The sequence below is a fragment of the Trachinotus anak genome, unplaced genomic scaffold (genome assembly GCF_046630095.1).
Source record: "Trachinotus anak isolate AG129_WGS33_773 ecotype Australia unplaced genomic scaffold, CSIRO_AGI_Tana_v1 ptg000001l, whole genome shotgun sequence".
Classification (NCBI taxonomy): Eukaryota; Metazoa; Chordata; class Actinopteri; order Carangiformes; family Carangidae; genus Trachinotus; species Trachinotus anak.
Genome location: NW_027273852.1, coordinates 2024229 through 2039597, shown reverse-complemented (window position 1 = coordinate 2039597; position 15369 = coordinate 2024229). Strand labels below are relative to the sequence as shown.

Here is a 15369-nt window from a genome sequence, read left to right as displayed (position 1 = left end):
ACTGGAGTATGAATACTGAGAGTCTAATTGTATAAAAATGACCACATTTGGGCTCCTCCTCATTTGCAAAAGAGTCTGCTTCATCTTTCCTTTTCCATCACACAGACTCAAAGGGTGAAGAAGGGACAGGGGGCCACTTTGTGAAGTGGTGCTGGCTGCTAATCCTGTGACGGGTGGCGGCAAATGTTTACACTTCGATGCAAATGTCTTCTGATGCATGAGAGAGGCAACTATCAGCGCTCGTTCTGATTTCCACAGGAAACAGAAACACAAAGGTGTTTTCTATTCATTTCACTACATCAGGATCAATGAGAAATGTTGAAAAACTGATCCTAGCAAACGATGAAAGCTAGGATCAGAGTATGAGCTGCCTCATTAGATCAACACTAAACATGCTGAAGAGCAATGTGTAAGGTGTATCCAGGTCAAGCAGAGTAAAAGAGAAGTGAGGGGATGTGTCTTCAGGCCAACAGTGGACACATCAATTTACTTTCACTTGTCAATACCCTAAAATTGCAGAGCACAATTACCTCATTATTTTACACCAGCTGCTTTTATATGCAGGGGGTCGATAATCAGCAACCTCTCCATCCCATTAACATTTATTTGGACATATTACTTTAAATAAATTAATAAACAAACACACACACACACACACACACACACACACACAAAGGTGTTTTTCCTTAGTGTAATTCATAAGAGCTCTGCTCAGGCTGAAGATGGCTGGAGCCATGGCAGGAATTGTCTGATGATGTCCTGACGTGTGATTGTCCAGCCCTTACGTCAAAAGTCAAAAGTCAGAAGTCAAAAAACCCTGACAAGAGAATGAAGGAGATGTCAATCTCATCTGTTCACCAGTGACCAGAGATCTGGGTAAACAGACGTAGTTACACTTAATTATTTAGTTTCAGTTTCACTTTTAATCAGACTCCAGTTAGAATATTTTGGTCGGCATGAAGATCAGAGTAATTATATTTCTATTGATCCCACTGCTGTTAATCATTTCTCAGTGATGCCTTCACTCACCTAGTTTTACATATGTGCAGAAAGTCACTATCAGAAACAAGTGGTTTGTTGTTTACATGGTGTTTATCCAATCTGGTTACTTCAGAAACCAGATTTTTTTTTTGGTGTGTGTGTGTGTGTGTGTGTGTTTGAGGTCCATGTGTGTCTGCAGGTGTGTGTGTGGGGTGGTCTGCGTCTGTGTGATGTGTTTGCAGGAGCTATTTCTGAAGTTCAGCATAGAATCCAGGAAGCCAAGTTCTGTTTGATCAGACAACACACCCACACACCTGGCTGCGATAAAAGTCTCTGTTATCAGCTTGTTGTATGGTGTTGACGTCAAAGGCTTAGCTAAGTTTCATGCAGCCATGGCACTGATAACAACTAATGCCGCTGAACCAAAACCATAATGGCACACACACACGCACACAAACACCTTTTCATTTTTAGAACAGGGAGAATCACCGTCGGGGAGGGCACTGTGCAGACTGCGAAACTGCGCAAAGGAGCACCTCATTAACTGTGGTAAAAAAATTAATGTATGTACATTGGGTTAGTGGGCAACTAACATGGTCAAAGATCAGCGGCGGTGAGCCAGAAGCTTGTCAAACAAAAACGAACAGTGGGGCAAATGTGGACGGCTTTTGAAAATGTTCTCTGGCCTTCACACGACCTGCAAAGAAGTAGATGGGAGGATGTTTAGATGGATTATGCAAGCAATCAAAGTTTCTAAATAACAGATTCAAAGAAGGAATTCACGAGAATCTTAAAAGATTGTGCACTCTGTCATAAACGATTACAACTTTTTTTCATGTTGTCTTGTGGTTAAAATTGTTTTGCCTCAGTTCTTGTGAAGGAGCACATCTGTACAGCTGTGAGGGACACATTCTGTCACATGTTTGTGAACCCACAGCAAGCATGCATATTCTCATATTCAAGTATGTACAAAAACACATGCAGGGTCTCGGACCATATGCGGGACTTAGTGAGTGAGGTAAGTACATCCATCAACTGAAAACAACAGATATGTATGGAAGCTTGTGCATGAAACCTTGTGTAGAGGGTGGTGTGTGACCTAAAGATAAGACAATGAATGTGTGTGTAGTTGCAGTTATTATTAACAGCCTGTGAGAGAATCAGACGGGGCGATAAGTGAGCATATCCGAGATAAATAGCTTGTGTAGCTATCTGCATCAGAGTCAGCGTGCGCGTGTGCCTTAAATAATGCATGTGGCATAATGATTGCAAGGCATGCTGAAGTACACAGCATGGCAGCGAGGCAGACAGGACTGATGAATAAGTAATGGACGGCGTCCGCCTCGTAATGTACACACATGTGCGCACACACACACACGCGCACACACACACACACACACACACACACACACGCACACAGGCATGCATTCAAACCATAACCACAAGCTGGTTCATGCTCAAGAGAGGGGGAAAAAAAAACCCTCTTATTTTTGTACCTTCTTATGCTCTTGTCTTCTCCCTCCTCTCCACAGCGACAGAGGGATGGTGGGAGGAGGGTTGCTTTTTTTCATCCATCTCCCCAGAGAACCCCAGACCCGACTCCAAATATGTGAGATACTGTGTCGTTTATTATTGATTTGGGTTATTTATAATACACACTCTCACTTCAACCCTGGCTTTTATCTCTCTGTCTCTCTCTCTCTCTCTCTCTCTCTCTGCCTCCAGTTCCATTGAGGGGTATCTCTGGGAAACTCAAAATACAATTGCAAAAAAAAAAAAATAAAAAAAATCAATACATTTTTTCAAAACAATCATAAAGCTCACTAATTCAAAGCAACAGACTTTATAATTACTATCTGAACACGCTGAATTGATTTCTATATTTCTAAATAGATTTTAAAAGGTTTTAAAGTAGAGAGTCCGGACCTGTCAGCTATGGCTGGAGCTACCACAGGTGACAAATAATCTCAACTGCTTTAAATATGTAAAAAACCAAAAACAACAAAAAAAAACAAAACAAAAAAATGATAGGGTAAAGAGAGGACAGACCCATATTAAATGGATAAAAAGGCAGAACTATTAAAATTCTTTATTTACACCTGAACGAGGAATGCAATTTGAGTAAGTTATATGTTTTTATTGCTTTGAACCCATCAACATTTACACTAGGGCTGCACAATTTATCAAAATATTATCGAAATCGCAATATGGCCAAGTGAAATATCGAAATCGCAGGAGCTGCAATTTTTTTCATAAAGGTAAAATGTGTTAAAATATTGTTGTGCAGTGTTAGCACCGCAAGTGATGTGGTGCTACAGAGACACTCCAGACTACAAATCGTGTTCTCCAGACATACAGGAACATGTTTGTTTGGTACAAGACCCAACAAAAATACTATCATTTTAAATTCTTTTTCAGTGAAAATGATTTTTTTTTTTGCATCATCATCATTCAGCCCTAATTTACACACATGAAGACCTTTATACTCAAGATCATTTGACCAAGGTTGTTCCAGACAAAAGAGGAAGTGTTTGGAGCAGTTACTGTGTGCTTGTGTTAGTCTGTGTTTGTTTGTGTGTGTCAGGGTGCTTCCACAGTGTATTGTGTGCTATGTTAAATAAAAAACACTCAAAGTGAGTATTGTTGTAGATATAACCCTGTGAGTTCGTGTCTCTCTCTCACGCATACACACAGGAGCTCACACAATCCTAAATTGGAGTTTGCTTGAAGCTGCCCATGTGATCCAGGTGAGACAAGCTCTACAAAAATGTAACTATAACAAGAATCAACTCCAGCTGGAGTAACTCTCAGTTATGAAGAAATCTCAAGGCTTCAAAACACCTTCTTAAAACCCAGACACAGTAAGAAAGAGAGATGCTTTGAGCTCTTGGCTGCAGAGGGGAGCTCCGTTCATTCATATTTTACGCCCTCTCCTTCCGTCTCAATGGTAATGCCTTCCCAGTCTGCAGCAAGCTTTGCAGCAGACGGAGAGCCATTAGCCGTCAGCGATGCTAAACTGAACTTATGAGAGATGTCAGCTCACCACACTGTGCACTTACAATCAAATGGGTCAGAGGAATGCCCCTGTGAACTAAAGCTGGACCCACAATCTCTTTATGGACAGAGCAGAGATTATAGAAACCTGCCTGATATGGGCCTTGTCAATAACGAAAACAAACATAGATGGTTACAAGTGGAGGACTGCATTAATAAGAAAGATGAGCCCAGTAGTAAGTCATGACAAGAGAAGACTGAGCATTCGTATTATAAGAAAAAAAAAACAGCCTGGTTCAAAATGTGTAATGTCATGAACCTGTGCCTGTCATGTAAAAAAACAGCCTATCCATGGCTTCACTCTTCACAGAGGTGAAGATCTAGTGATCATCTGTTATGTGGAGGATCTTGATAACATATTTACTCACAGAGGCTTTATTTAATTTATTTTATTTTACTTTTTACATCAGTAATTGAAGAGGAGAAAGTCTTGAGAACTTGTTTTCCCAGTTATGCAAATGCCCAGCTGTCTTCATCCCACAAAGAACACTGCTACACATAATGGCAGACAGTAAACATGGTCTTTTTTCTGTTGAACAAGTTTGTGGTAAAATAGTCTATCATCAGTCTCTTCACTGTCATCACTGGCAGCCATTAGGCCGTGGGCTCGGCTGTAATGAACTCCTCTTCCTGGACTGAGTAAGGCTAACCTCTGGCCATGGTGGTGTTGTCAGCCAGAAGCTAGCAAACCCCTTGCAAGAGTATGGAAAAGGTCTGAACCCTGAAGTGGTCATCCATAATAGATAGATTCCAGAGGGCTCTTCTAGATCCATATGACCCTGCTAGGGCTTTTAAAAGCCTTTACGCAACACACCTCAACATTAACGAGAGTTTAACAGGAAGTGAAAGGGCGAATGAAATATCCATCTGTTTACGTCTGTTACATCTGCACAAAAACAGATTCACAATAAACTCATCAAGTGTACAACCTAACCTTGAATACATCACTGCAAGAATTACAGAAACTACAGACTCTGATATGTGCCACCGCCTGCCAGCTCTAATGAGAATAATAACAGTTATTACTGAGTATGGAAATCAAAAAACTTTTCACAGAACTGCCTACTGCTCTGACGTTATCGGCTGTTGGTGTGCCAGATACTCATATGTAAGCTGGTGAGACATCTGCCTTAAAATTGCGAAAGGGGAAGCTAATGGAAACCACAGACGCACATCAACAAGTGAAAATCAAGCAAAGTGAAACCTGCTGCAGATTCCAGCAGTTCAGAGTTTCATCTGAGAGCCTCAGTTTGGCAGCAGGTCACTGGTCCTATCGCAGCATGACAAATGATGCTTGAACTAAATACTGAGACAAAGTGTACAGCTGAGTCATACCAGCGTTTATATCAGGAAATTACAAACCAAAATCAATTACTGTCATTTGGAAGTGGTCGGTGTATTCACTCGTGGAGTTTTCTACAATTTTGTGCTGCCGACCAATTGCTAAGCTCCCTGATAGCGTTGACCTTTGAGATAATGGAGGCCCCGCGGGTCCAGAAATGGAAGAACCTATCACACTGTTTTCTTCAGTAAGTTTTGACTTATTGTTCCGTTCACAACCGAGAGCGTAAGAAACTTCCAGCCCCAAATATTTGTAATGGCATGAAAATGTATTTTGCTGTGCCACTTTCTGATATGACCATACACATGCAGAGAGATGAGTGATGTTCTTAAGCATCTTCAATATGACCGATGATTATCACCAGCTGCTAACTTTTCACCCATGCTGAGGATAATAATAGCTGCTGTTTTAAAAACAGACTTAGACTAAAACTGTGTGTCTGTTTTTGGTCTTCTCTTCCTGCTCTCAGCCTGAACTGTACGAGTGCAATGTATTTCTTCACATGCTAACACAGCCCCACACTCCAGACGTCCTCCAAAGCTCAGCCAGACAACACAGCAAAAATACCAGGTTGCATGTAATATTCATGAAGTGGTAACATGGTAAAATCTTTTTCGCTCTACTACAGCCACATGAACACCAACTCTCGCTCTCTCCCACACACACACACACACACACACACAGTCCACCTGCTATAGCTGTCAGGATAATGGCACCGATGCAGATAAAGTGGGTTAAGGCATTGCCTGCTCTGCTGGAAGACAAAAACAAGTCTGGCTCTGAGCACTCTGCCATACTTTCTTAGACCTGAATGTGAAGAGTGTGCATGTGTGTGTGTGTGTGAGTGTCTCTCTTTAACCGGGTTGACATGAAGGCCACAACCTCAGGCTATGTCTGTGGATATAATTAGGTACTGGTGCACTGTCTTGTACTCCCTTTTATAACTCCAATCTTTCTCTCAGGATCAAATTTAATTTCACCTTTGCTCTCTGATAGTTTCAGGTTAGTTTTAGCATGTTGCCTTAAACCTTCAGCTTCAGAACAGTGAGTGGGCAGTTATCTGATGAGAACCTCTTTCAGCTTTAATTTTTACCCCAAATGTAGGTGAATGATCCTGAAACTGTGAAGTGCAAAAGAAATAAAAAAGACAGATTCAAGGAGACGAAAAAAAGAACAGAGAAGATTATATTTCAGTTCATCAGGAGTTCAAGAGGAACATTTGGAAAAACCCCTTGGGCAATGACTTTGACATGGTTGTTAGTGTGTGTGTGTGTGTGTGTGTGAGCGGTGATGGCTGAGCAGAAAAGAGGCAGCTGCCCACTGACTCAAGCCTACACGAAACTGGCACCAGGCAGAGGAATCCATGCCAGGTCAGGGAGTACGTGTGGGTGGTAGGGGGCTTTGGGGGCCCATCTGGGGAGCTGGCACCAGGGCCAGAGGGATGTGTGGGCTCCCTGGTGAGCATGTGTATACAAAACAGGTTGTCTTCCATCAGGAAACAAGGTGATTCAGGCAGGTGCTGTCCCACTGTTCGGGAGTAGGACTAAATATTCAATACGAGGTTATAATTATTAGACTCCTGATTCAGGACTATTTTTGGTGGTTCTGTCATGTAATTAATGCTTCATTGCTTAATACTTACACATTAATTCTGCTGGAACATTAACTTTCATGCAGGATCACTGATGAATAAATGCAATTATCGCTGGCAAGTCTCAACTTTTTTTATGATTAAAAATTCAAAAATAAGTTCAATATTTTGACCCATTTTCCTCCCATGAGATTTCGAGCATTTATCCAAAACTAGTTTGCAAAAAGTAAAAAAAAAAGAAATTCAGTGATGACAAGCAGGTGAAAATGTGGCTGTTACACAAGCGAATGAAACTCCCCAAATCTGTGTGTAGGGCATGTCTGGTTACATGCGAGCACAGACACACATATTGACAATGTCAGGACTGAGGTCAAGCATTCAGTCACACACAGAGACACAAAACCATGTTCCAGTGTGCAGGGAGGGAGGTAGCAGGGGTCTGGCTGGCAGACAAGTGTGTTCGCACAGTCATGGTGACCTACAGACGGGGTGTCGTCTGGAACACACCTCGCTCTCCATCTCTGGCTTCTCAGCACTAATCCTGCCCCCCCCCCCAGCTGCTTTCTCACCCTCTTTTTTTCACTCATTGCCTCTTTTCTATGAATGCATGATTAAAGATGATTAAAACTCAACACGTCGGACGGTGTTAATTGTTAACTTTACTTATTATGGAATCACAAGATAAAGATCTCGTAAGTCACGACCTACGCTGCTTCCTCTGAAGATTTGTAGCTTTGACAAGAAACTAGTGCTTGGAAAATAGAGAACATACAGAGGAGAAGTAATAAATCTACTGGAAGTGACTCCGGCAGTGCGATGACTGATGCCAGACAGGGTGGTTTGGGTATCTCAGAAAACACTGACCTGCATTCACTCTGTGATACTTACAGTTAATGTCAGTAAACATTTAGCGAGCTGCAGTTCTCTTTGTTAATAAGAGAGGTCAAAAGAGGAGGCCAGGCTGGTTCACGCAGACGGGAAGGCAACAGTAACTTGAGTAACTATGTGTTACAACAGAGTTATGCAGAAGAGCATCTCCGAACACACAACCTTGAAGTGAATGGTGGTTTCCAGGTCTGTCATGAACAAGAAACAGAGGCTGTAGCTGGCGCAGCCTCACTAACACTGGACGGCAGGTTCACAAAGATCTGTTAGACTGGTCTGCAGTGTTGGACCAGTCTTAGTTTTGCTCACAGATTAGTCTCATGTTAGTCAGACTGTTCCACAAGAAGACACCTTACCCACAGGCTAACTCAGGCCTAACACCAGCGTTACCATGGTAACAATCAGGCACACAAGTAAAAATCAACAAATTAACAGGAAGACGTGGTTCGTGGTTCATTTGGATAAAAGTGTCTGCTAAATGACTAAATGACTAAATGAATGAATGAATGAATGAATTTGTGGTCTGCTAACAATTGTATGGAGACAGCAATGAGAAGTTTTTACAGATCTTTTTTTCATATCAGATTTTTCTTTTTATTGTTTCACTTTTCCCAAGTAAAATGTCCTTGTAACTGTTGAATTCTCGTAAACTTCTTTGTGCAACGGATGAATTCAGACGCCAACCCGTACCTGAAGTCTGACAGTTTGTTGTATCTAAGCCCCCGGTCTCAATTTCTGCTGCAACATGCAGCTGGTGGGTTGGATTGATCTATGATCTATGGCCACATGCTGAGTCCCACGTGGGATTAGGTTTAGACAATAACAAAAGCAAGTCAGTTTAGTCTTAAAGAGAACCATCAACATGTTAAAGCATGCTTCATTGCTACAAGCAATACTGTGTCACAAGAGCTCAAATTACTGGGAAGATCTGCAGGATAGAAGCTTAATTTCTAGGACCATGTCCTTCTCTTTAGGGCCACAGTCTACCCATCTTGTAACGCCTATTTCCAGCATGATAACATACTGCATCACAAAGCACACACTGAACATGGCAATGAGCTCGGTGCTCATTTTCCAATGGCCTCCACAGTCAGAGGATCTCAGTCCAGCAGTGAAGCTTAGCAATAGGCAAGGTGGGCATTCACAAATCTACAATTCAATCATTGAGGCTTTCTCCTTTCTGGATCCATGCCACGAAGAATTCAGGCAACCAGAGAGGCGTACTTAATAAAGTGACCACTAAGTGTATAGTTAAGCTCTAGATGCAGAATGAACATGTAAAAATCAGAGGCCAAGTGAGCACAGATTTATAAATCACACACTGAGAAATGATTTGGAGTTGAGTGAGCGAGCAAGAGAGAGGGTTGTGATGTGTGTGTGTGTGAGAGAAAAAAAAAACTGGAGAAATGCAGATGCAGAGAGCGAGAGAGAGAACGGGCCAAAAATATGTTTCTCTCCACTTTTTGTGATTTCCTTTCCAGAGTTTTGAAATGGTAATGAACCGGCTGATATTTGCATAATGTGCCTTTCCTCACCCCTCTTCTTCTACTTACCCAGGCCCTCTTCTCCTCAAATTGCTGCTTTACTCCCATGCCCCACCCCAACCCGCCCCACCCCCCTCCAGACACCCACCTCCATTCATTGCATTTATTCTACCTACTTCTACCACTCTCAGGTTTTTAAGTACCCAAAGATAATTGACAAGTCTAAATAAAGATAAGCTGTTCAGTCAGGGGGCAGGAGCTGACCAACAGGTCTGCCACTTCCTGTGTGAACCGCTCCTCATCCTCTCTCAGCATGTTTGCCTCTCGTTCTGCTAAGCCTTACTATCAGCGCCGTGCAGACAGAAAGTGGACATGTGCACAAGGAATTAAGACTAAAAAATTTTTTTTTTTTTAAATTAAAAAAGAGACACCTGTCACATTTTCCGCTGATTGCGACAATGCACACCAGGCTCTGATTAAAGGAGCCCAAACAAAGCCCTTCTGTGAAGCTACAAAAACGCTTCTGGTCTACATTATCTGTCACTTCTGCTCCTTCGCCTGCCCTGATCTGCTCTTTCTATTTTCCTGTCCTCCTCTTCTTCCAATTTGTCTTCCTCTCTCCTCCTCCTCCTCCTCCTTCATCACTTCTCTCACCTTCCCCTCCCTCCTCCTCACTCCCTTCAGCGTCTGTGCTCTGACAGTTATGTGTGAGTGGAGCGTGGGCTGCTGCTAATTTGTGCAGAGTGGGAGAAAGCTGTTTTGGCTTGGGGAGAGAGAGCCGAGTTTAGCCTATACGCTGGGATGGACGGACAGACATGCCACACAAACACACACACACACACACACACACGTTTATCTTGGGTTGGGTGTGAGGACACTCATTGACGTAAAGCATTCCCTAGCTCCTTAACCGTAACCCTCACAAATAAATGCTTAATCCTAAAACCAAGATTCAACCAGTTGAGACACGGCCCAAATGTCCTCACAATGCACATACACATGCCCACACACATGCACACACACATGCCCATTAATACATGTTCGTCTAGGCTGTAATTTCCTGTCCCTCTCCTCATGTCACATGTGCACTCACAGATACTAACAGATGCTCAAACCCACATCTCGCATCTAAGTGTGGAAGTGACTCTGAAAGGTGCTGACTTCTGCTCCTCTTACAGTACCTCCTCCTGTGCGCACTTTAGTCATCCTGATTAATATGCTCCCAGATCTGTCTCCATCACCCAGTCTTCCTGATCCTCCTCCTCCTCCACCTCGCTCTCCCTCAATTTGAAATTTCCGCTACTTCAGTCATCCACTTTGATTGATGCTCATACTTACTTTTAATCCCCAACTTTAAAAAAAAAAAAAGGAAACACACACACACACAGACTGAAGGTCACCAGCGCTGACGGCAGCTGCTGTCATCTCATTACAGGCTGTGTTGAAAAAGACTTCACAGCACAGGACACATAAACACACAGGAAGTGCTACTGTTGCTCTTAGCACCCAGTTAATTCATTCTAACACATCAAACGAATGTGTTAATAGAATATTGTACTGTACCTATTCCAATAAAATGCTGTTGTGTCCTTTTTTTGGCAGGTATTTAAACATGTAGTTATTATTAGGTATCAGTACGAAACTCCGGCAGTTCAGTCCTACGATTTGACTCAGTGACCAGACTGTGAATGAGACTTAACGCCTGACCTACTAAACTTCTGTCTAGATGCTTTGGCTGCACAGTGCTGAAGTTTGTCTGCAGTTTCTAAATATTTTAAAGAGATACTCGAAAAAGTGTGAGATGCCTTCAGCGAATGCTGGAAACAAAGTCAAAACTGATCATTTTTTAACTGTTATTCACTAAACCAGAGAAGCAGCAGTAATGTGTAAAGGTTTTAGGCACCTTTGATTGATTGATAGATTCTTCTCCATCACACAAATACCATCAGGGAGTTGTCTGATCAGCAGCATGACAATGGCCCCAAACACACAAGCAGAATCATAAAAGACTCTCTGCCACCACCGAGCTCTGATATCAACACCGTGGAGTCAGTCTCGGATTACACGAAGGGACAAAAGTCTGAATCCACTGAGGATACTGTGGCTCGACACAACCTACCTGCCAAGTGGGCTGATAAAACTGGGTGTCAATATTTGCTGTGGTCGCAGCAAATATCGATTTGATTGAGTTTTTCTCTGCACTTTGTATGAAGTAGGGCTGAATAACATGCAAAAAAAAAAAAAAAAAAATTAGATTGTGATTATTCATCAGATAAAAATAGAAAAATGATGATGATGTGACTTTGCTGGAGTCTGGACCAAACTTATGATTTGTAGGCCGGGGCATCTCTGTAGCACAACGACACTTATTGTAACACATTTTATCTTTATCAAAACATCTGCAGCTCCTGCGATCTGGATATTGCACTTGACCATTAACGATTTTCAGATTTCAATGAATTGTTCAGCCCTCGTATGAAGTTATTTGATAAGTAACAACTATTCATGGCATTATTTTTTGAAAGCATCCTCACTTATTGTGCCTAACACGATAGTGCAGTCATGTACTTCTGCGTGTCACCTTTTGGCTGCCGGACTAAAAGCAACAGTTACATAACAAAAACAAAAAAAAGGTCACTTACTTAGAACCTGTCCTACTTATCACACACTATTTATTTAAATTTTCATTAATATGATCAGTAAATCTGTTTGTGAAATGAAAGCTGTGAAATTAATGTGGGGGTAGTTGCATCCAGGATAGTTTTTTCTCTCTCCGTCAAATGGGTTTCTATTTGTTTTTGTCAATGTGCCATTGTCTTCATATAGAAGACATGCAAATGACAAGGGTGTACGCACATTGCATGAAACCCACACTGGTCCCATGCAAATGAGGCAGCTATCACAGGTTGTCATCTGGCTGTCACAGAGAATCCTGGCTGCAGTGTAACTCTAAGACTTCAGCCTACATCTTTACCAAATAAGTTAAGTTTCAGTTTTACTTCTCCTTCTCTCAGTCTCACTCGCCTACGCTCTCTCTCTCTCTCTCTCTCTCTCTCTCTCTCTCTCCCTCTCTCTCTCTCTCCTTTTCTCTCTCTCTCATTGGAAAATGTCAACATCATTAAGTTAATTTCTGTTAATGCCTGGTACTAAAGACAGGTGTTTTAAGTTGCATTCAACCAGGGACAAGAGCAGGATAATAAAGGAGTCAGAGGATGTGTGTTGACCTGTTCAGATAAGCTGTCATCAAGAGTGTGAGGTATAAGTGTGTAAGTGTATATGCATTTTTCAAAGCTACTATACATCAATGAAAGGCAGTAAAATACTTTTTTTCAAGGAATTTCAAGGAAAGCTGCATCTTTCTGTCGCCAGATTGTTGATGAACCCTGTCTAAAAACCAGATCTATTTTTTCTGCAAAAACATGGTTTCTGAAAACCTGATTGAATACTGAATTTCTGAAAAAATAAATAAATAAGTAAAAATCAGACATAGAGCCCATGTAATTTCAAACCTATAGTATGTCCTACATATGTTTGTTGGTGTAATGTGTGTCTACATCTGTCTGTGTGTTTATGCTATTACACGTGTCACTGCTGCAGGCAATGAAACATGCTATTAACAGGTTACGGCTCCAGGTCTTGGCAACCATAACTATGATATCACTGCTGCATCAGCATGTCCTCCCGCCACATGGGACAAACATACCGCATGTGGGTTGATGACATGCTGATGGGCTGAGATCATCACACGTTCTTGTCAACAGGAGTGTGAAGTTCTAACAAAATGTCTTGTTTCACATGCACTTTTACATATGCGTATGTGCGCGGGCACGTGCAGGGCGAGTTCTAAAAAGATCACTGAATTATACTTAAAACTAAAAAGGACGTGCAACGTCAGCCGGTGGAAATGATGACATGCACAGGAGTAAATGATAAGTTTCCTGATAAACAGACACTGACGGAAAACATTACTGAGCCATCCATTAGCCAGCTAAGGCAGCCATGATCCCCCACTGAGCATTGAAGTTCTGTAATCACCCGCAGTGCATTACACATCAGTAACCCCAAAGACATGACTGCATCAATCACTCAGCTCCATGGGAGTGAAAAGGCTCCAGAGTCAGTACTCTGGAATATAAATACCAGACAAAAACAAGGAAACCTGACCAAGTCTTATTGCAAATGAGAGCTGAGGGAAGTCTTTGTTTCTACTTTCACTCAAAAATATAAAATATTTCTGTAATTTCAATCAAATGATTTACCCACTAAACCTGGGTATACCGGTCATTGTTCAGGGTTTGGGCTGAATTAGGTTGAATCACAGATTTGATAAATCAGTCTTTAGTATTAACAAACACACATTTACATGATGACACCTGGTACAACTATGTCTTCAAATCAACTGTCAACCATGAAACTTCAAAAAGCATATTAAAATTCAGTCTGCTGGTCCACTGCTTTGTAATCAAGCTGCTCAAGATTCAGCTCCAGTCAGGTTTTCATTCTAGCCAGTGATTTGACCATGTTGTAGATATAGAAAAATTTGCATGGCAAATCACAACAAAGAGACTGAAAACCACTGAGTTATCAGTCCATCAAGTCAGCAGTCCAGAGGCACATCTCTCTCTCTCTCTCTCACACACACACACACACACACACACACACACACACATAGTCCTACCAAAATGGTTGGAAATGGTAGCAGGTTTAAGAAGCTCCAGAGGCTGCTCCTTGCTGCTCAAGCCACCTGTCAGAGAGGAGGAAAAGTTTAAATGGGTTAAATGTGGTTATAACTGTGGCATCAAAACTAGACTAAAAATAGATTTAAAACACCAACATCTGTCCACACAACAAACTGTATAGAGAAACTGGACATGTGAGAAAACAACCAAAAATAAAGTGACAGGGCAGAGGCGTGTGGTTGTATGATATCTTGTTAACAAAGAGAGGCAGACAGACAAACAAACACACACACAATCTGTTTTCTCAATAGATCCAGCTATGGTGCTGAATTTATAACCAGAATGCCACTCAGTAGAGCGCAGACCTCTGCCAAGACGAAACATTGACCAAAATGTTGAAAAAGGCCCGATCTCGCAATGTTGAAGAAAGTAATAAAAAAAATTCTCCTTTAACTTGATCCACTCTAAAATTTAATGGGTTCCTCCCTGACCCATGCCCCAACCCTCCACCTCCACCTCCTCCCTGGTGCAAATTGGTTCAGTCATTTTTCCATAGCCCTGCTGACAAATAAACAAACACACAGATACGGGTGAAAACATAACCTTGGCAGACATCATAATTTCATCATAAGTTCTTAAAAAGTGGCTTTCTGAAACACGTCTCAAGTTAATTCTCAATTCTGTCTTTACTGCACAGTTCTGGACTTAGTTAAACAGGATACATTTCAATCATCTTTGGAATTGGTAAAATCTGAGCAGAAAATGGACAAAATAACTAAGGAAGATGAAAGAAAGAATTCACAAGTAATCAGAATCTGAATTTTTTCCAGCACGTTTTACAACATTCTTATCCCTAACAACGCAGCTATCCTGGCCTCTGGGATAAGACCACCTTGAGAAGTCTCAGACACATATACAGTTAAAAATTAAATGATCTGCTGTAAGTGTTTGTCTATTCCTCCCTCAGGAAATGAATCCAGACGAAGCTATGGACTATTCTGACATGCCTGAAAAATCCAAATCTGGTTAAAAAGGTGTCTGAAAGTCAAGATCTAGGCAGAGGCAAAGTGTACGAATTGGCCAATTGTGGATTTCATACTCCAAACAAATAGTAAATAGTGTGTTGTAAGAAATAAGGAAATGGATTCCTTGGTCCCCTGCCATTGGGCATGTCAGGACAAATTCTTATGGATCATCAAAAAATCCTTTCATTCAAGATTTCACCGGCCCTCTCTGTGTACCTGTAATTAGGGGTGCGCATAAACGTGTCCTGTGTGCGTGTACAGGGTCTGGGCTCACTGGCCAAACACAACCAGGTTTCAACCCTCACTCTCATGCTAACGTTACCTAGAA

At 41.7% G+C, this 15369-nt stretch overlaps 1 protein-coding gene across 3 annotated transcripts in view; it reads right to left on the bottom strand.

Moving 5' to 3' along the window:
• Positions 1-15369, bottom strand: part of hdac4 (histone deacetylase 4) — a 125773-nt gene that overhangs the window by 60081 nt on the left and 50323 nt on the right. For all 3 annotated transcript variants that reach the window (XM_071489215.1, XM_071489380.1, XM_071489305.1), the window contains one exon: positions 14016-14081. In XM_071489215.1, the coding sequence (XP_071345316.1) occupies positions 14016-14081 (66 nt within the window). The remainder of the gene's footprint in view (positions 1-14015; positions 14082-15369) is intronic.